General features: G+C 42.1%; 3 protein-coding genes across 3 annotated transcripts in view; 2 read left to right on the top strand and 1 right to left on the bottom strand.

Annotated features, from left to right (window-relative positions):
* Positions 1–119: 119 nt before the first annotated feature.
* On the bottom strand, positions 120–8,339 carry ints7 (integrator complex subunit 7). The gene is made up of 20 exons (XM_046374151.1): positions 8,131–8,339; positions 7,891–8,020; positions 7,353–7,499; positions 7,082–7,219; positions 6,933–6,979; positions 6,503–6,702; positions 5,841–5,963; positions 5,630–5,747; positions 5,334–5,468; positions 5,101–5,198; positions 4,693–4,932; positions 4,286–4,423; positions 3,784–3,990; positions 3,328–3,522; positions 2,954–3,057; positions 2,767–2,835; positions 2,131–2,263; positions 949–1,047; positions 616–801; positions 120–519 (listed from the first exon to the last, which is right to left on the bottom strand). Exons 1-20 carry the CDS (start codon positions 8,222–8,224, stop codon positions 238–240), a joined length of 2,883 nt encoding a protein of 960 aa, XP_046230107.1. The 5' UTR covers positions 8,225–8,339; the 3' UTR covers positions 120–237.
* Positions 8,340–9,045: 706 nt separating this feature from the next.
* dtl (denticleless E3 ubiquitin protein ligase homolog (Drosophila)) lies at positions 9,046–14,814 on the top strand. Its single transcript, XM_046372464.1, has 15 exons — positions 9,046–9,289; positions 9,990–10,127; positions 10,245–10,337; positions 10,423–10,484; positions 10,661–10,781; positions 10,966–11,031; positions 11,191–11,306; positions 11,396–11,469; positions 11,576–11,682; positions 11,771–11,875; positions 12,372–12,484; positions 12,585–12,674; positions 12,918–13,041; positions 13,239–13,888; positions 14,705–14,814. Exons 1-15 carry the CDS (start codon positions 9,238–9,240, stop codon positions 14,768–14,770), a joined length of 1,977 nt encoding a protein of 658 aa, XP_046228420.1. The 5' UTR covers positions 9,046–9,237; the 3' UTR covers positions 14,771–14,814.
* A 1,087-nt stretch (positions 14,815–15,901) lies between these two features.
* The window catches only part of ppp2r5a (protein phosphatase 2, regulatory subunit B', alpha isoform), a 36,293-nt gene continuing 33,967 nt past the window's right edge, over positions 15,902–18,227 (top strand). Inside the window, exon 1 of the mRNA XM_046372465.1 lies at positions 15,902–17,009. Within this exon, the coding sequence (XP_046228421.1) occupies positions 16,862–17,009 (148 nt within the window). The 5' untranslated portion in view covers positions 15,902–16,861. The remainder of the gene's footprint in view (positions 17,010–18,227) is intronic.

The raw sequence follows: 18,227 nt of genomic DNA, 5'->3' as shown, positions 1-18,227 counted from the left end.
CTTATGCTTAAATTATTCAGTATCAGACTATTCTGAAGGCCAGTGAAACAACCGCATTGCATTGTGTCCTTTATATCTGTTCAATATTATTTTGAAAGGATTACACTCGGTGCACAGAATTAAAAGTAAATCTGAACTTTTAATCATTAAGAAAATATGTACATATTCAGTTGCTACACAACAATACATGTCAAGGCTGAAACTGTTTTTGATGATAAAGCACTGAGAGGACATTCGCTAAAAGCGAGCATATGCACCCCTCTGTGGAGCAGGCTGAGCTCCACCCTGCTGCAGCTGATGGCGGAGCTGCTGGGAGTAAGGATCCTCCAGGGATTTGACAGACACTGTCATCTTGGGTCCGGTCTTCCACTCGATGCCACTCTCATCCACCACAGAGGCCTCTACACTGACAGCATGAGTGCCCAAGATGGAGAAATTCAGCAAGAACTGGGTGCTGAAGTAGTCGTTGTGTGGCTCTACCCGCAGCTCGATCTCATTAGTTTTAGTCTCAAGTGGAATCTAAAATGAAAACAAAAAAAATAAATAAATAAATGGGAGCACAAACGCTAGAAATAGCATCATCTGTAAATAGAGTATATAGCAAAAACTAGACACCTTGTAGTCGGGTCCTGTCTTGCTCTGGAGAACTGAAGTGACACTGAGGCAAACAGACTGAATCTTTCTGAAGAGTCCTGGAGTTGAACCATGCTGCACCACTCCCTCCACCTTCAGAGTCAGCTGCTGACTGTTCTGCACTGGGATCGGTTCACTCGGAGTTCGTGGAGAGGGAGAGAGGGCAAGCTGGAAAAACACAAGCATATCTGGGTGAGCCTTGAGAGAGCTAAAGGATGAATAACACACAGAGCTGCTGCTGTACAGCAGGTCACCATGATCTTTTTGCTCTTTACGCAAATCACCAATTAAAGTGATTTAAATGAGTGACTGTACCTTAATGCTTGTAGTCTGGAGCTTTTGAAAGAAATACCTCTGAAAAGACAGCGGGACCTTGAGCAAAGCTATGACAGCATCACAGAGACAACCCGTATGCTGCAAAACAACAACAGCGAACAATACATTTTCATTATTGACATTATAAACAATTTTCTGCTGCTTATTTCCATGTTTTGCTCTTTCGTTTTAACAGGTACAAGTACCGTTGAGATAAAACCTCTTCTTTGAGAGTGAAGATGAGAGAACAGACAAGATACAGTTAGGATGCAGACAGGTATGAGCTCCTCTAAACGATCTTAAACAACTGAAAAACTGGAATTACTACTTGGAGGTTGTACACATCTGCCATCAAGTCAAGTTTCAGACTCGTATAATATATGTAATGAAGGACTTTGATTGATATTAAGTGTATTTTTTGTGGAAATTCTAACTATCACTACATTGATATGTATGATTCTGGTGAGTAACTTCCAGTGAGAAATACGGTGTCTTAATTTAGAGACCACTTATGCAGAGCAGTACTGAGAACTGAGAACCTCATCACATGGTGTTCCAACAATCACCTGAAGCTCAATATCATCAAAACCAATGAGCTTGCGGTGGACTACAGCTGCAGTACACACATCTACGCAGTCACTGTGTTATGCTGCTGACTAATGACCTAAAAAGGGTTTTTGCATAACATAATGAAGTTAGATTGAAGTTGGCCTTTGACCTTTTGGATATAAAATGCCATCACTTCATCACTTTATCCTATTAGATATTCGTATGAAATTCTGTCATAATTAGTGCATTAATCCTTCAGGCTTAAAATGTGATTTGTGAGGTTTAAGTGACCTTGACCACCAAAATGTATTTATTTCACCCTTGAGTCCAAGTGGATGCTTGCGCCAAATTCAAAGAAATAAAGAAAGTCCCTCAAGGATTTCCTGATATCAAGTTCACAAGAAAGGGATGGACGGATGTGCCAACAACCAGAACACATGATGCCTCCGGCGTCGGCTGTCGCCAACACAGAGACATACAAATAATGAAAAGTGGAAGCGTAGCAGCAAAACATAATACACAGTCAGTCATTTGTACTGTGCAAATCCAGACATCCTGCGGCTGAATTATGAGCAAAAGCAACATAACAATTTGCAAACTCCACGATCACAAGGTTCTTGATATTAATCTCACCAGGAATGAAACAGGAGGGTGTTTCTTGGTGAGGCCCTCCACTTCCTCCAACACACGACTGAAGACTGACATCATCCGCCGTTCATATTCACTCTCTGTCTGGACTGACCCCAGGGTGCCATACTCCTGAAAACTAGATTACAGAGACAGAGAGACGTAATTTGTCCCAGTCCAATGTCTAACAGTAAAATGCCTGAGGGGATGTGTGTTATGGCAAAGTACTCTGAACAGAAAGCACTCAAGTACATGGCGCTGTGAAAAACATTTTTCTCTAATTAAATAAGATGGATTTATTTTCATAACGTCAAATGTGCAGATAACAAAAAAGCTACATCCATACATCATGCTGTAGTACATTACATGACACTCCTTAACAAACTCAATGATGCATTAAAACCACATAGACATTTTCCCCTCACACTTTACTGCCAAAGGAACTACCTTTTCTTAGCCAGTGAAAACCCTCTAAACCAAGGAGAAAAATAAGTTACAAGTCATTTTACTCTACAGCAGTTTTCTCAAAAGTTTGGAAAAAGACATGATGAAATCTTGACTAAATCTAATTTTAAACCCTCTCCTAAAAAGCACCCAACAAATTCACACAAATCCCACTGTTCCACCTACAACAGTCCTCACCTGGCTGCCTGTGGGTCCAGGATCAGTGCTTCTATTACATGAGAGACAAGCAAACAGCTCTGTTGTTGCCTGAGCAGACAGTTAAAGAGAAATGACCGATACCAAAGAGACAAGACATCAGAGCTGAGAAACCACGGTCACCAAAAAAGACTAAAGTGGGATGAGACCGAGCCATGTTTAAGGATACAGCTCCACGTTGCGTAGGGTGGAATAATCCGCGTCAAAGGACGACTGGTGTAAATCAGCGTAGCGAGCTGCAAGACTTCTGAACTCGTCCATGCAGACCTTCATCTGGAAAAAAGAAAAACAGAAGTTACTTGATGATTAACTGCTTTTGGATCACATCTAATCTTCTTGGATGTAAAAATCCCACTGGACAGTGAAGCAGAAGTCATGCCAGACTTTTTCACACCTGCTGCTGGATTTTCATCCACAGCCCCACTTTTACAATGTATATATTATACATATTACTTTATATATAATTTCCTAACATTAATTTAATGTGAAAAAAACAACAACCATGCACAGACAAGCTCCATCTAGCAGTACTATGTGTTTTACCTGCATGGCGATGCGGCCGCAACGCTGCAGGTCATTGCCTGAGGTGAGGGCGATGGTGGTGGCAATGGCAGGAGGAGGGCTGGTCTTCAAGCTGTTGCAGGTACAAATGAGCTGCGACAAGGCTTGCAGGGTGTCGATCCGCAGTTTAATGAACTCGCATTGGAATGTAAGTGGGCTCAGAGGTGTGCTGGCAGCCTAGAGAGAGGGATTAATCCGGTAACAGCACACAAACACTATAGTTAGAGAGAGACACAGGTCCCATAGAGATGACCTAACAAGATATGGTCAGGCATTAGATGAGTAAATCCATCAACAGTTTGAGATGCTGCAAAATCAGCTTTAGTAGTGAGACTCTCCAGAATATGAGCTGCTTTAAGCATCTGTCACTGGTGAAGCAGCAGGAGGAGGAACGGTCTTAATGTTTTTTGACAAGCATATGACTGGTGGTGAACTGACTGTGAGGGAAGCGATGCCCTTTTGGTAGGAGCGCAGGGCCTCGGCGATGGCACTCATAGCTCCGCTGTAGTCTCCATCCTCCACGTGACTCAGGCATTGCTCAGCCTCGGAAAACTCTTTCAGGCTGTTTAGCCAGAAGTAGAAGTGCTCCGACGCCACACGGGTCCGCAAACTCTGGTACAGCTCACTGGAGAACTCATGGCACCCCTGCAAATTCATCATAATATTTCACTTTCCCTTTTTCAAGCAAGCAGACACAGATGCCTAGGGGCACCTTTACCTTTCACCTTAAAAGACTTGGGGACTAAACGTCAAAGCACAGGTCTCTGTTTTCATCTTTGTGGATTATATAAGAGGTCTACAGTCATTGAAACATGGGACACAGGGTACAGTGAAGGTGGTCAGAGTTTCAACACAAAACAACGTCATATCGACCCACACCCATCAGCAGTGACTTGAAATGTATGTGAAATCCCAGTTATGCACAAGCAGATGAAATTACCATGCGTGAGGCCTGCCGTGCAATGCGGTACACCGTCCAGCCATTAGCAACCCTCTCCAGCTGCTGTTTGATGACGGTCTTCACCTCAGCTGACAGAGACGACTGGCTAGCAACAAAAATCACTGTTGCCAAGGAAACCTGCAGCAATTGCAGTAGGAGAATCCATAAGTCCAAATCCAAAAATCAGAGACACACAAGGGCAACAAAACATGTATAAAAATAACAAAGGATTCGTCAACTGAATGCAGTGTTAGATAATCTAATGTAGATACAGATACAGAAAACAGGTTTGCATGTCCATAACAGTATTACTACTTAATTGTCATGTAATTGCCGTTGTCAGTCTCGGCCACTGAAACTCCACGTAACTATTGTGAGAGCGATGTCTGACTCATGCACAATCTCACCAGAAGCTCTTGCTGCTTGTCAGTGGAGGAATGACTGGCCACTCTGTAGAGGTCCACCAGATCTCCCAGCATGCCGTCACCCAACACCGGCAAGTGGGTGGCAATAGCTGCCAGAGCGTGGCACATGAGAACACGAGAGGAGTCGCAGGATAAGTGGAGCTGGCCGAGCAGGAACTCCACAACCGATTGGCTGAGGTGGGGTCGGCTTTTCAGCAATTTAACCAATGAGGTGAGTGCCGTCTGTGGTTGACACAAAAAGGATGAGTCATGTTGTAGATGAAGGTTGTATGCTGGTCTTATGGCAATAAGTGTTAAAATTAGTCTAACAATTCAACATATTAAAGGTATATGCTGCATTGAAATAATCCTCCAATCTATGCCCCCTGAATTTTGGTTATGTTGTCTTACTTTGAGTGTGGCCTGTGCACAGGGGTTGCTGTCCTGACTGCAAAGCATCAGAAGGGACTCCACTCCCAAAACTGTGTCCTGCTCCAGTTGTGCTATATCTGAGGAGCAGAAATACACACAGGAGAACTTAACCTTGGCACACAGAACAAACATCAGTGAGGGGAACATGAAATTAATGGATTGATGAGCAACTGGCATTAGAAGAGTCCTTAATCCAGACCATTCTAACTAACCTTTTTCTGGGCAGGAAATGGCTATGTTGGAGAGCACTATGACCCCATGAGCAGCCACTGCTAGGTTGCTGTGGTAACAGCATTCTTGTGCCAGTTTAACCAGGTCAGTGTGCCGGGGGGGAACCGAAGAGCCACCTGAGAAGAATGTTTGAGAGAGAAAAATCAGTCCAGAATCATTCCCTCTTTACAAGTAACAGAAATAAAAACCAGCGATTAAATCCGTGTAAATACTGTAGAATTGTAGATACAATTCTTATGTGAAAAAAGATTGTGATGTAGAAAAATGTGAACACAACCTGTCATATTATTAAAGTACTGCTTGATTGCAATGGTTCCAGAGAGTGTGGAGAGGACAGCCATCATGCCCAGCTTCAAACTGTTGTAAGGGCTTGTCAAGGCGCATTCACACAGGGTCTGCAGAGATTAAAAACCCAATGAACTGCTTCCAAATTTTAAACCAACATAAAAACAATCCTAGAGTGCTAATGTCAGCATCTGAAACTCTACCTGAGTGTTTTCTCTGATCCAAAGGTGAGGCGCCTTTTTCGCAAGGAGCTTTAGATCATTAATTGCGAGTCTCTTCACAGCTTTTCTTGGGTCGTCTTTCAGGTATTGAAGGAGGAGCTGTAGCTGTACAGACGGGGAATCAAACAAAAAGGCCAATAAAAAGTCAATCATTGAATTTTTTTGAAAAAGGGTAGAAACAGAGCTATACCATTAACAGTCAAACATCAAAGATGTTTATTTTTATATCTCCCTTCAACACAAAAAACTACAGTAAGTATTTATGCTGTGTTCACACAGAGAATTTACATTCAACTGTTTTTTGAAGTTGCAGAACTACACACATACAGAAGTGGTTAATTTCCTGTTGCATGGTTTGTTTCTCTGAGTACAGAAGCTCTAACGGAATATCGTGCTTCCACTTCTGTGGGTATTAAAACTAGCATGACTGGCTCTTGCTTGGTTGTCCACACACTGCGACAGAAAGACATCAACTTAAGTTTTTCTCAACTTTCCCCTGTGGTCCTGCTGGGCACATTTTAACTTCCTATAGCTCACCAGGTGGCCTTAAGCTACAACACCACTCCCTATTCCCAATGAATGGCCTTCATGAATGATTGGCCCTCTACAGCAACTAACCAATAACAATGAGGTCATGGTGTCACCTGTTTTGGGATATCAATGAGGGAGGAGGCAGCCAGCTGGGTGAAGGTGTGCAGGGTGACAATGACCATGGGGGTGGAGGGGTAAGAGTTAACCAGGTGCTGTAGAAGCTCTCTGCTGCTGGAGGCCAAACTGGCATCGTGATGCATGTGCTGCAGCATAGGAATCAACTTCAGCTTCAGTTCCACTGGAGTGTCTAAACCTGAGGTTGAGACATTGAAAAAAGAAAGCAAACTCTGTTGAAAGTTGACTACAATGTGAAAACAGATGTTCATGACGTATTTAAAATGACCTTGGTGAATTCATTCACAGTTAATCACCCTGGTGGTTGTTCGGAATATTTACTAAATATGTAAATGTTAAAGAAAGGCTATCAGGACCACTTCTGTTTTTTCAATGCGATCTATGACTTTTTTAGCACAGAGATTTTACCTTGAATCATCTCGCTGACTTTGTTGCAAATCCCTGCTGCAAAGTCTCTGAAAATAAGAAAACGCAGGAAACACACCAAATTTGTCTTAATCAAAACATTATCCTATACATAGGCACAACAGCTCTGTGGAAACAGCAGTTTTCCTTACTTTGACTGTGCAGAGAAGCTTGCAGCAGCAAATATGGCAGCCTCCACCTCTACGTTATCATGAGAGTCCAGACTTTGGCGAATACTATGATGGGCATTCTTCCTCTCAGGGATGATGGAGGCCAAACTACCAAGCATCCTGAATAGAAGGAACAACAGGCAATCGCATGGTTTAAGCCTCAGAGAGCTGGAGAGACTGGGAAGCTGGAAAGCCAAATATCATTCATTCTTTCTGAACTAGCGTAAAACTTAAATACATTACATATTATTACCTCAGGGTGATGGCTCTGGCCACAGGGTCGTTGCTATGAATAACTGAAAACACCCTTTTGACAAATTCGTCCACGTTGATGATTTTTTCGAGATGTTTCTCGCTTTGCTGAGTAACTTTCAGCACACAGAGACGCAAAAAGTTGTTCCTGAAATGAGAAAAAACAGCTTTTGTAAACAAGGTCTGTGCCATAAGTTAATAAAAGATCAAATTCGTCCCAATTGCTCTTTAAGTATAATCAACAACTAAAAAACTATGATATTAATACACCAATACACCCAAACAAGCAGCTGAAAGCATCAGAAAAACTATGGGTAGTTTTGCTTGTAATGCACTCAGGTGTCAATGTATTAGGTACACCTGGGTAAAAGCAGTAGTGTCAAATACACTAACCCTGCAATAAATTCAACCTTCACAAAGATAATGTTTAGTTTTTGTTGAAACCACAGCTGTCAGTTATTACAAAAAATAAAACACCGTTGTAATTTTTTCAATGAGCTGAACTATCGTCTTAGTACCAAGATATACAACACCCATACCCGAGTCTGAAGATGTCTGCTAGTTTCAGAAATGCAGAGTTTATGAGGATAGGGAAAGGGTACTTCTGGAAAAGTTTGGGGAAGAGAACCACAGCCTCACACTGCTCTCCCAGTTTCCCCGACCGCAGCCCTGGAATTTAAGCAGGGACATCTCATACAGTTACAAACATGTAGGGAAGCCAGCACACGGGCTATGATCACAACCGATATGCTAACATGTTAGCAATCTAGCTAACGCACCTTTGTCCAGCTCCATGAGAGCGGAATTGGCGTCGAGCTCTTGTTCGCCATAACAAGCTTCTGACAAGAATGAACGTGCAGTTGAAAGCGACATTACTGTTTATTTTTTTCCTAAATTAAAATACAGGCGTGGCGGCACTCACGAACAATTAGCATTTCATTGTACAGGCAGCGAATACAACACGCTCAAACAGGAAGTCATAGAAAATTGTTTCCGGTATGAGTTGATGTTTTTCACAATAAAGTGTCCATACATTTCCACATTTTGAATCTTCACGGTTGTTCACTATTTTCTTAAAATCGAAGAAAATGTGCTTTGTGAAGGTGTCTCTTTGGGCTCTGGGTAATTGTGACAGCATTTCTCACAAATTTCAGAAATGTGATCAAAATCAGCATTAACTGTAGCATTATGCCTGTATATAACTTCATCTCAATCAACAGTAAAATTCTGCTTTTACCTTAATGCATAAGTAGTAAAACTTTAATCATGGAATACATAATACTTTAGCAGTCACAGGGGGAAATTTTCTTGTTTAAATATTTATTACTTTCAGTGCATTTTTCTGATTATATGAATGCATTTTCAATGAGTGACCTTTACTTGAAATAGCATTTGTCACAGTATGATAATTGCCTTTAACTGATGGATCTGAAGACTTCTACCACCTTTGCAATCTGGACATTGAACATCAAGCACACTAAGTAAGGTAATAATAAGCAAAACAAACACTTTTCAGAGGAGGAGAATTTAAGTGCTGCGTTTACTTAATGCACGCTAAGATATCTCCTGGATGATGCAAAACAGAGTTTATCCAATTGTAACTTTGATCCGTAGAGTGTAATTTATTTTGAAAGGACGGGTCAGTCAGCAGTTACTGTGTCACAAAGGCTGCGGATGTGGAGTCGATGTTGGCGAGGAAGTGGGTGTTTCCAACCAATGGTAGCGCGGAACGCAAGTTTAGCGGGTGATTCGGTCGTTGTGTTCTCAAGATCTGTTCGCGGGAAAGAAAAGTAGCAGAAACACGGAAAAAGACCACCAGCTAACGATCTGACAAACCTATCTGTAATATAAAAAAATTCCAGATCGTTTTCTACTGGAGTGTAGGCATGCTTTTCCGCTCGATTGTTGACAGAGGAGTGGGCAGGCGAAGGCAGAACGGTGAGAGAACTGAAGTGTTTGGGAATATCGCTGGTTTGGTGTTGTTTTATGTGCTACCTACAAAGCAAGATTTAAGCTAGCTGAACATTTAGGGTAATGTAACCCAGCCATCCTGTTTTATTGGAGTTGTACCCAAAACCACGTCGTTACAGTTTGCAGTTGGATATTTGAACGTGGGATATTTCTGTTGGCATGTCAGTAGAGTTTAACAATATGGTGCAAGTTAACGTTATCTTACGTTTTTGATATAACGGATCGCGTTCCCTCATGTTTTGTCTTAGTGAAACAGGAATCCTCAGAACGTTAAAAAAGTTCCAGTAAAATGTGTAGTAAAGAGTAATTAAGGGTTGGTTAATATGGCTAAAGTCAACTTAATAGGAACATTTTTGCAGTGTTGATCACATGTCAGATGCAGGCAAAATTTGTAAAATAAAATGAAGCTGATGTTCAGGTCAATCCCCTGTGCTCCCATGTTGTATATTATATCTGGCTAACCTTAAAACGAGAAAGTCATAAATAAACTATAATTTGTTTGTAATGGATAATTTCACAGCCATTCACTGCGTAAAATATATAGTACAGTTTAACCTCTAAATGCAACTGAATAAAATTACAAAATCGAAATACATCATTAACAGCACGTCAAAGTAGTTTTGATACAGTGTCTGACTAAATGTACCTTCTTTCTTTGATCTTCCAGCCCTCCCTGCAAATTCCCAGCCCAGTCACCCGCTGAACTCTCTGCTGGAAGGCTACCAGTGTGTCCGACATGATGAGCACATCTCCTACGGCAACCTGGGTGACTCCGTGCCACCGTTTGGGCTGGCTTTCTCCTCTGGTAACTCACCTGAACGCTACATGCTATATTGTCAAAAGGAGATACACAGCAGAGCTTGAAGCTGTGGCCAGTTATCCATCTAAACGGTGTGTCTCCTCATCTCCCATCTCTCCTCAGCCGGGGACCTGCAGAATATCCTTGCAGCAGCTAATGAAGAAGGAATTGTTCGGATCTACAACACAGAGAGCCGTGAAAGGCCTCTTCTTAAAGGTATGTGTAGAGACTCTCTGTTCTCACAAATGTTCTGTCTATTTTCAAGATATACCAGTGACTAATGGTGCGTGAATGTTTGCAGAATGGCTGGCCCATGAGAATGCTGTCTTTGACATAGCCTGGGTACCGGGGGAGCCTCATGTAGTAAGCACATAGAATTATATTATTTGTTTAAATGCATTTATAGACTTGATTTTTGTAGACTTTAATACATCTAATAGTTGGTAATATTTTCATTGGCTGCTTGTGTTTCCTCATTCCTCACTTGTATTCCTACGAATAAAACCTTTCTTTAAATGATTTTTAATGATCTTTCTTAGGTGACTGCAGCTGGTGATCAGATGGCCAGGCTGTGGGATGTGAAGTCAGGGGAGATGTTGGGCAGCTTCAAGGGTCACCTCTGCAGCCTCAAGTCTGTTGCATTCACACCCCAGGAGAAAGGTATGAAATGTACTGAACTAAAGCTAAATTTCTTATCCTGGTTTTTCTCAAAATGCACAAAACTGTATTGACGGTGAGACATTATGCCAAGGTGGCTTGTCATTCACTTGAATATTTATATATGGATTGCATTAATGATTCTTTGGTGTATCACATTATTGATGCTTTGTCTTCTATTAAACAGCTGTGTTCTGTACTGGGGGCAGAGATGGAAATATTATGGTCTGGGACACCAGGTGCAGCAAAAAAGGTATCAATTAGAGATTTTGTCTTGTGTAATATTTAGTGTTTTGGCACACCAACAAGTTGTTAGAATATGTTAGGTCTTATGTGTCCAACGCAGAAGAAGTTTAGTGTGGGTATCTCATATTGAGCAGCATTTGTGATTATTTTCATGTCCACTTCCCAGATGGTTTCTACAGACAGGTGAAACAGATCAGTGGCGCTCACAACAAAGCAGAGACAAACCCCTCCACCAAGACAAAGAAGAGGCGGAGCAGCACACGTGGCATGGCTCCCAGTGTGGTGAGTGTCTTCAACAAGCGACCCTATTTGATGAAAGCATTGCTGTGCAGTAGGAAGACTGATCTTTGAGCACCTTGTCTCTCTTGCAGGATACCCAGCAGAGTGTCACGGTGGTTTTGTTTCAGGATCAGCACACCCTCATCTCTTCTGGGGCTGTCGATGGGTAAGAATGAACAGCATGCCAGTGTAAAATGACTGTCAAAACAAACAGACTAGCATGTTCATATTGGTTTGTTTTTTTTCTTTCCTGTTTCATTCATCTCAACCAGAGTAATTAAGATGTGGGACCTGAGGAAGAACTACACCGCACACCATCACGATCCTGTTCCGCTGCAGACGTACCCGTACCCGGGGTCCTGCATGCGCACACGACTGGGTTCGTTTTGTACAAAGCTCGATGTCATGTTTACCTGAAGTATACAAATGACCAGAATAAGCTGACAGTTGTTTTGCATGTGTTGCAGGTTATTCTGGTCTTGTTCTCGACTCCACGAGATCCCACGTCATCTGTAACTGCACTGATGATAATATCTACATGTTCAATGTCAGTGGAATAAAAACAACTCCAGGTAAACAAGGACTCCACTCTGACTGCACACATTGTGCCAAAATAGACACTTGCCAGTTCATCACTGATTTATTTCCATTGCATATCACTAGATGGGGCTGCAAACTAATGTCCTTCCATCATGGGGGGAGCAAAGCAAGAAATTTGATAGAGGAAGTGTCGAGATGCAGGGACTTTGCATGCTTGTACAAGCATAATCGTTTTATATATTAGTGAGAGCACTGAACATGTGAAGGAGGGACGTGGATCCATAATTGGACTGTTAATGAGCATGGAATCACACTGAAAGCCTGATAGCCATTTTGAAACAGTCACTGGAGAACTGACTAGACCACTAAATACACATGAACAAAAGGACAGTTTCTCTGGTCCTTTAGCTATTTTGTTAACACTTTGCATCTCACTGGGGCTCGTGGTCCGTTTGTATCACTTTGTTTTAGACTCAGCAGCTTTCTGACTTGAATCTTGATTATATTACTGTTTATTTTCCTCCACAGTGGCAGTCTTTAGTGGCCACCAGAACTCGTCATTTTATATTAAGTCCACTATCAGCCCAGATGACCAATTTTTGGCCAGTGGCTCAAGTGACAATCACACATACATCTGGAAGGTAGAGTCTCTATTTTATTTTACTGTTTTAAGATGGGAAATTGTTTTGTGTTTGATATGTAGCAGTTATCATAATGGTGTTTTTTTTTTATTTATTTCAGATCTCTGACCCTAAACATCCTCCCATGATGCTCCAAGGCCACAGTGAGGAAGTGACATCAGTTGCTTGGTGCCCAACAGATTTTACTAAGGTAAGGCAACAAACTATCATGTTTCTTTGTGTCTTGTCAAGTTTTACAAAGACTCTTTGAGCAACCTGTGAATATATAAGCAGTCACAGCTGTATTAATTTCCATCTTGTTTGCCTTTTGCAAAACTTACAATGCAGACAGAAGGGTTTGTGTTTCCCCACTGTGAAGCCGAGCTGGTTTAATAGGCTAAGAAGATGGATTTAGGCTCTGTATAATCCCCACTGCTCTGTGCCCCGTTGGTAGATTGCTTCTTGTTCTGATGACCACACTATAAGGATCTGGAGGCTTCACCGGGAAATGGATGGAGCACAGTCTTCAGTGGGACAAGCCAACCTCGTTGGCTGGGCACGTCCTAAGTCTCCCTCAAGTAAGCATTAAAACTACCATTAACTGCGTTGTAACTGTAAAATCACTGTCTTTTGGTGGCTGTTCTGTTCTTCACATTGTTGCCTTACTTAGCATGAGAAATGTGTCACTGCTGTCCCGTCCTTGAATGCAAACTGTGTCATTGAACGCGTTCATTCTGTCACATCTAAACTAATGAGGTCTTCTGCTTCTGTTAAGGACCTTTGATCAGAGCTGAAACAACCCCTGCAAAGACTCCGAGGGCAGAGAGTCTTTGTGGCCTGGCGTCACCCCAGCTTGCTGCCTGCGCTCCCAGTGGAGCTGCCTTGCCTCTGCCTTCCAGCACCATCTCACCCATTCCTTCTCAGGACGTGAAAGCTGCTGTTGTTCGCCAGAGAACACCATCTTCTATTAAGCAGTGGTTGTCCCCGAGCCATGAATCACCCGATCAGGTCAACCATCCGCTTCGTCGGGTGCTGAGCCCGTGTCCCCAGGGCCCAGCGGGCAGCACCTCTCCCACTGAGCGTCGGGCCAAACGCAGACTGGACACGGGTGACGGTGCATCTGCAAGCTGTGAGCATGCAGAAGAGTGTGACTGTGTTGCTGAACTCTACCCTACAGCTAAGAGAAGCCGGACCCTGTCTGGAATCTGCTGCCCTGCTCAAGAGAGCCGGGTACAAACAGAATGTCAGACAGAGGACGACAAGCAAGCCTCATCGAGACAGATGGGCAAGGAGAATTGCTCACCCAGAGCAATTGACTGGCTGTCAGTGATGGGCCAAAAGATGAGGAAAGGTCAAGGAAGCCCCAGTACCCCCAGAAGCCCCAGTGCCTCTAAAAAACAAGAAGGCAAGACACCAGCTTCACCGGTAAGGAGTAGCATTTTCAGAGAGCAGTTTACAATTTTGGGAAAAAGGCTTACTTCCCGTCTTACTTAAAGCTAAATGTAAGATCAGTGTAGCTCTTATATTTGTCAGCGAAACGTGAAGCTACAGCTGGCAGCTGGTTAGTGGCAACCTGAAAGTTGGAACATTTTTAGACTAATACACACATAAATGCAACATCTCGGGTTCTGTTCTTGCCGAGTAAGTTTGTAGCACGTCATATCTCTTCCTCCCCACATTTCCTGTCCGCCTCTAAACTGTCCATTATCTAATAAAGGCAAAAGCGCCAAGTAAATAAGTAAATAAATAAGCTATCAGTCAGCTAGCTTGGCTTAGCACAAAGACTGGAAACAGGGGAAAACAGCTCACCTGGTTCTGTCCAAAGGTAACCAACACTGCTGCTTTATAATTAATAATGTCATCGCTCATAGAATTGTGGTTGAATAAGCATATTTCCTCAAAATGTGGAACTAATTCTTTAAGGCAGCATGAACCACTGAACCTCTCTGAGACTAGTGTAACTCATGCAAAATTACTATGGGGACACACAAGTATGATTTCTTTTGGCTGTGCAATATTAAACTTTCACCTCCGCTTACCTGAAAGTCTGTCAGTCTAGAAACTCAAGATGGCTCTCTTCACTGAAAGTCACTGGAAAAAAATATCTGCATTACAATAGAAATACATTTCTTAATTGAGCTCTGTCCTTCTTTATCAATGCTAATGTCTACATACAAGTGAATGTTTTTTAGTTATCAAGATGAATATTGCAGTTAACCTTTTAAGTTCTTGTTTTTCCAGACCATCCGCTCACCACAAACCATGAAGAAAATCTCCTCCTATTTCACAAGAAGGCCTCTGGAGTGACCACTTGTGCCAGTCAAGATGCTCTGTGCTCCTGTTTATTTTTTTTAAAAAAAATATTTTTAACCTGAACCCTGAAACACTAAGCCTCTAAGAACATGAACCTGTGATGGACAGAATTTGACAAACCATCATTCTGAATATTTGATGCTGTGGTTTTGACAACACAAGAGGCTGCTCTATTATAATTAGGTCATGGGTTCTGCAGTTGCCTCCTACACAGTTTTCTGGTGCTGTGCAGAATCTCTGGTTGAAAATAATCAAGTTGCATGTTGCTGAGTAAATATTTCCTTTTACTCAAACCTGACAACTCTAAGAGATGCTTTGGAGCACCAGTTAATATACTTGTTCAGGAAGTCAACCATGTGTTAATCCTCAAGTGCAGAGAGAAATATTTGCCTGCAGGTTTAAACGCTGCCAAAAAATTACTATTTGTTTGATTCACATCTTTAAGCCTTTTTGTGGACTTCGCTAAGATGTATTGAGTCATCTTTTTTCATATGTGTGTTTTGACATTTGTGTTACACATATAAAATTCTGAAAAATGTATTTTTTCTTGAGCAAATGCTTAGGTTGTTTATATGTACAAAATAACCAATGTTTGTTGCTTGGTTCCTTTGTATTTAATTGACACAATTTTGCTGTGGTCAGATTTTATTAAATTGAAATTTGTTTTCAAAGTGTGTTGCGTGCTGTTGCTTGTGTGCTGTCGCTGTTATCTATGTGGTTGTGTGATAAAGAGAGCTTGGTGGTGAGGCACAAGTGACAGCAATGACAGTCGTGACTTAAATCATTTGCTGTAGTGCGTAAGGGGTACAATAATTACTCTCCCTGCAGCAAGCAGAATGAATTTAGTTCTTCAGGTCTAATTTTATTCTCTCCATAACAAAGTACTGCTCCATCTATTGTAAACCATCCTCGAAGATGTGGACTGTTTAGTGGTAAGTGGCGGTAACTTTTCCTGACTATTAATATCTACTACAGCTGCCACTCCTCATTCAACAGTACAAAATCACGTATTTGTTTTCACATGTCACGTGTTCAGGACCCCGCTTTCTGCTCAATTTGATTGGCTTCAAAAGTTTCTGGCGTTTTAATTCTCTGCTTGTGATTGGCCGTTAGAGATGTCACTCAATGACGTGCAACTGTCAGGCTCTGCAGTCCACCGAACAGTCAAGACAGGCAGACATCGGCTGTACGGTTATCCTGGGAGTGTTTTTATGGCTGCCTGCTCGACATCTAGTAATTTGCTGTGTTTAAGAAGGCTCAGTGTTTTTGAGAGGTCGTGAAAGCGAGACTGCTCTGTGTTCACCGATGAATGTAGATAAGACAAAGGCGCTCGGTCGCGGACACGGCTAACTTTTTAGTGCTAAACGAGCCTGTTCGAGCGCCGTTGAACTTCATCGATCGTAAATAGTTCTTCAGAAAACACACTCAACGGAAGTCTAACTAGGATTAAAACCTTTGTGTTCGTACCGAAGAGCTACATGAATTTCACAGGGCAGCAATCTTTTGCAACTTTTTTTTTTTTTCCTGAGGAGTCGTACAAACTTGTAGTGGCATGCATTAACGTCACTTCATTTTAGCGAGCTAGCTAGGTGTATTAGCTGGCAGCGTAGGTACAGTAGTTATTATCAGGACTTTACAACTTAGTTTGTAATGACAGTGTGTTTTATACGTTTTTCAACAGGTAGACCCTCTGAAAACACAACGAGACAGTGAAAACATACGAAATTTGGAAAGTTAAGGCACAATTTTCTTAGCGTTGGAAAGTTCAGGTTATATTGCGGCCAATGTAATGAGTTGTAGTTTGGCTTTTTGGTTCGTGTTTTGAAGATTGTCCCCGTGTTTTAGAAAGCCACTTGCCCTAATGATGCTGTCTTTGGACACCGTCTAACCCCAATATCGAGCGACCATGTTGGATCATACAGAATAACGAGACTTGGACAGGAGTCGAGCTTCAGGTCGTGCAGTTGGCTCCATTTTTTTTTTTTTTTGTGCTGATGCGAGCCGTTGGAGCACACGAAGAAACCTTCCGTTTGACCTAGAGGATACAATAGCTCGCCTGAAGTCTTCGTCAGTTTATGCATCAAAATGTCGGCCATCTCTGCATCCGAGAAAGTGGACGGGTTTACGAGAAAGTCCATGAGGAAGGCCCAGAAGCAGAGAAAATCCCAAGGCTCTTCTCAGTACCGCACTCAGAGCGCTCCGGTTGAGCTTTCCCCGCTGCCGCAGCTCAAAGGTACGGTAAGAGGATGAAGGGGTCTGCCGCTTAAAATAGGCTGTCAGGACAAATGTGCAATGTGCACTAATAGATGCGCAGCAGTTACATTCAGCATGTCTGTTACCACAATTGCAGCAAACATGCCAGAAGTGAAGCCAAATTGTGCAAATATTTCAGATTAAGTATTGTGCGCATGTTAGGGCCACTGAACCCGATGGATAGGAAAACAGTGGTCAGAAGTGTTATAGACACATTTCTAAATATTTTCTTCTCAGTCATTTATTGCTTTGACAACAGGCCATTTGAAAAATGTAAACTGCGTCCATTTTGTGGTCTGTGGTGCAAAATACTGACTTTTGTTAATAGTTCTGTTAACTTTCCTTGCATCATAGTTGATTTGTGGTGGTTTCCAAGTTACAAGGTTTTTGCAGAGAGCAAGAGATAGACTAACAACAACAGTAACAACAAGGCCCGAATTGACATGCAGAGGCACATCCAGAGAGTGAAGAAGAGGTTAAGAGGCGTTTATTACTTTGCCTTAGGTGTTTTGGAGGTTTCCGTATTGGCTACAGTAGTGGCTACAGTTTGGTCAGGATGGATTGCTTGTTTTCTTCGTCTCTTTATTTTGATGCTAGTAGGGACTTGTTAGTGAAGATGGCATTGGGAAAGATGAAGAAAGGCACAATAATCTTTTCTTTACAGCCTGACAGGTTTATATTTTGTGATGTTTCAGAGCTGTTTTCACTGCAAATATGCTAAGCTATGACTCAAAAGCTGGAGCACACAGCTGGTTATATCACTTCCATTCATTCTTCTAGGCTATCCAATTCATCCCAGCAAGTCAAATAATTTGAAAATTTAAGCCGCAGGTCACAAGCCACTTGATCCAAGCCTTATTCTGAAGCTCACAATACCACAGTTGTATTCCAATTCAGAAAGACTGAAATGCGCCTGGTGAGAGGCATCACTATGCAGCATCTGAGAAATTACAACTACCTGTTGAATACCACATTGCCTTTCAGCTGCACCCAGACCTGATGTTTGGGTCTTCCTCATTGTACAGCAAGCACTAATTTTTACAATAAATGCAAGTGAAATGTGACACTGTGTGAGATAATATGGGTGGCCTTGATCAAATGTTAGAGAGTCTGTTGTCAGTTGTTGCAGTGCTCTGTTGTATATGGAAGTGGGCATGTGAGGTCTAACAAGGTTTACAATCTGACCAGTGGAGTCTGT

This window comes from Scatophagus argus, chromosome 19 (genome assembly GCF_020382885.2).
Source record: "Scatophagus argus isolate fScaArg1 chromosome 19, fScaArg1.pri, whole genome shotgun sequence".
In the NCBI taxonomy this organism is placed as follows: domain Eukaryota; kingdom Metazoa; phylum Chordata; class Actinopteri; family Scatophagidae; genus Scatophagus; species Scatophagus argus.
This window is presented reverse-complemented; position numbering and strand designations above follow the sequence as displayed.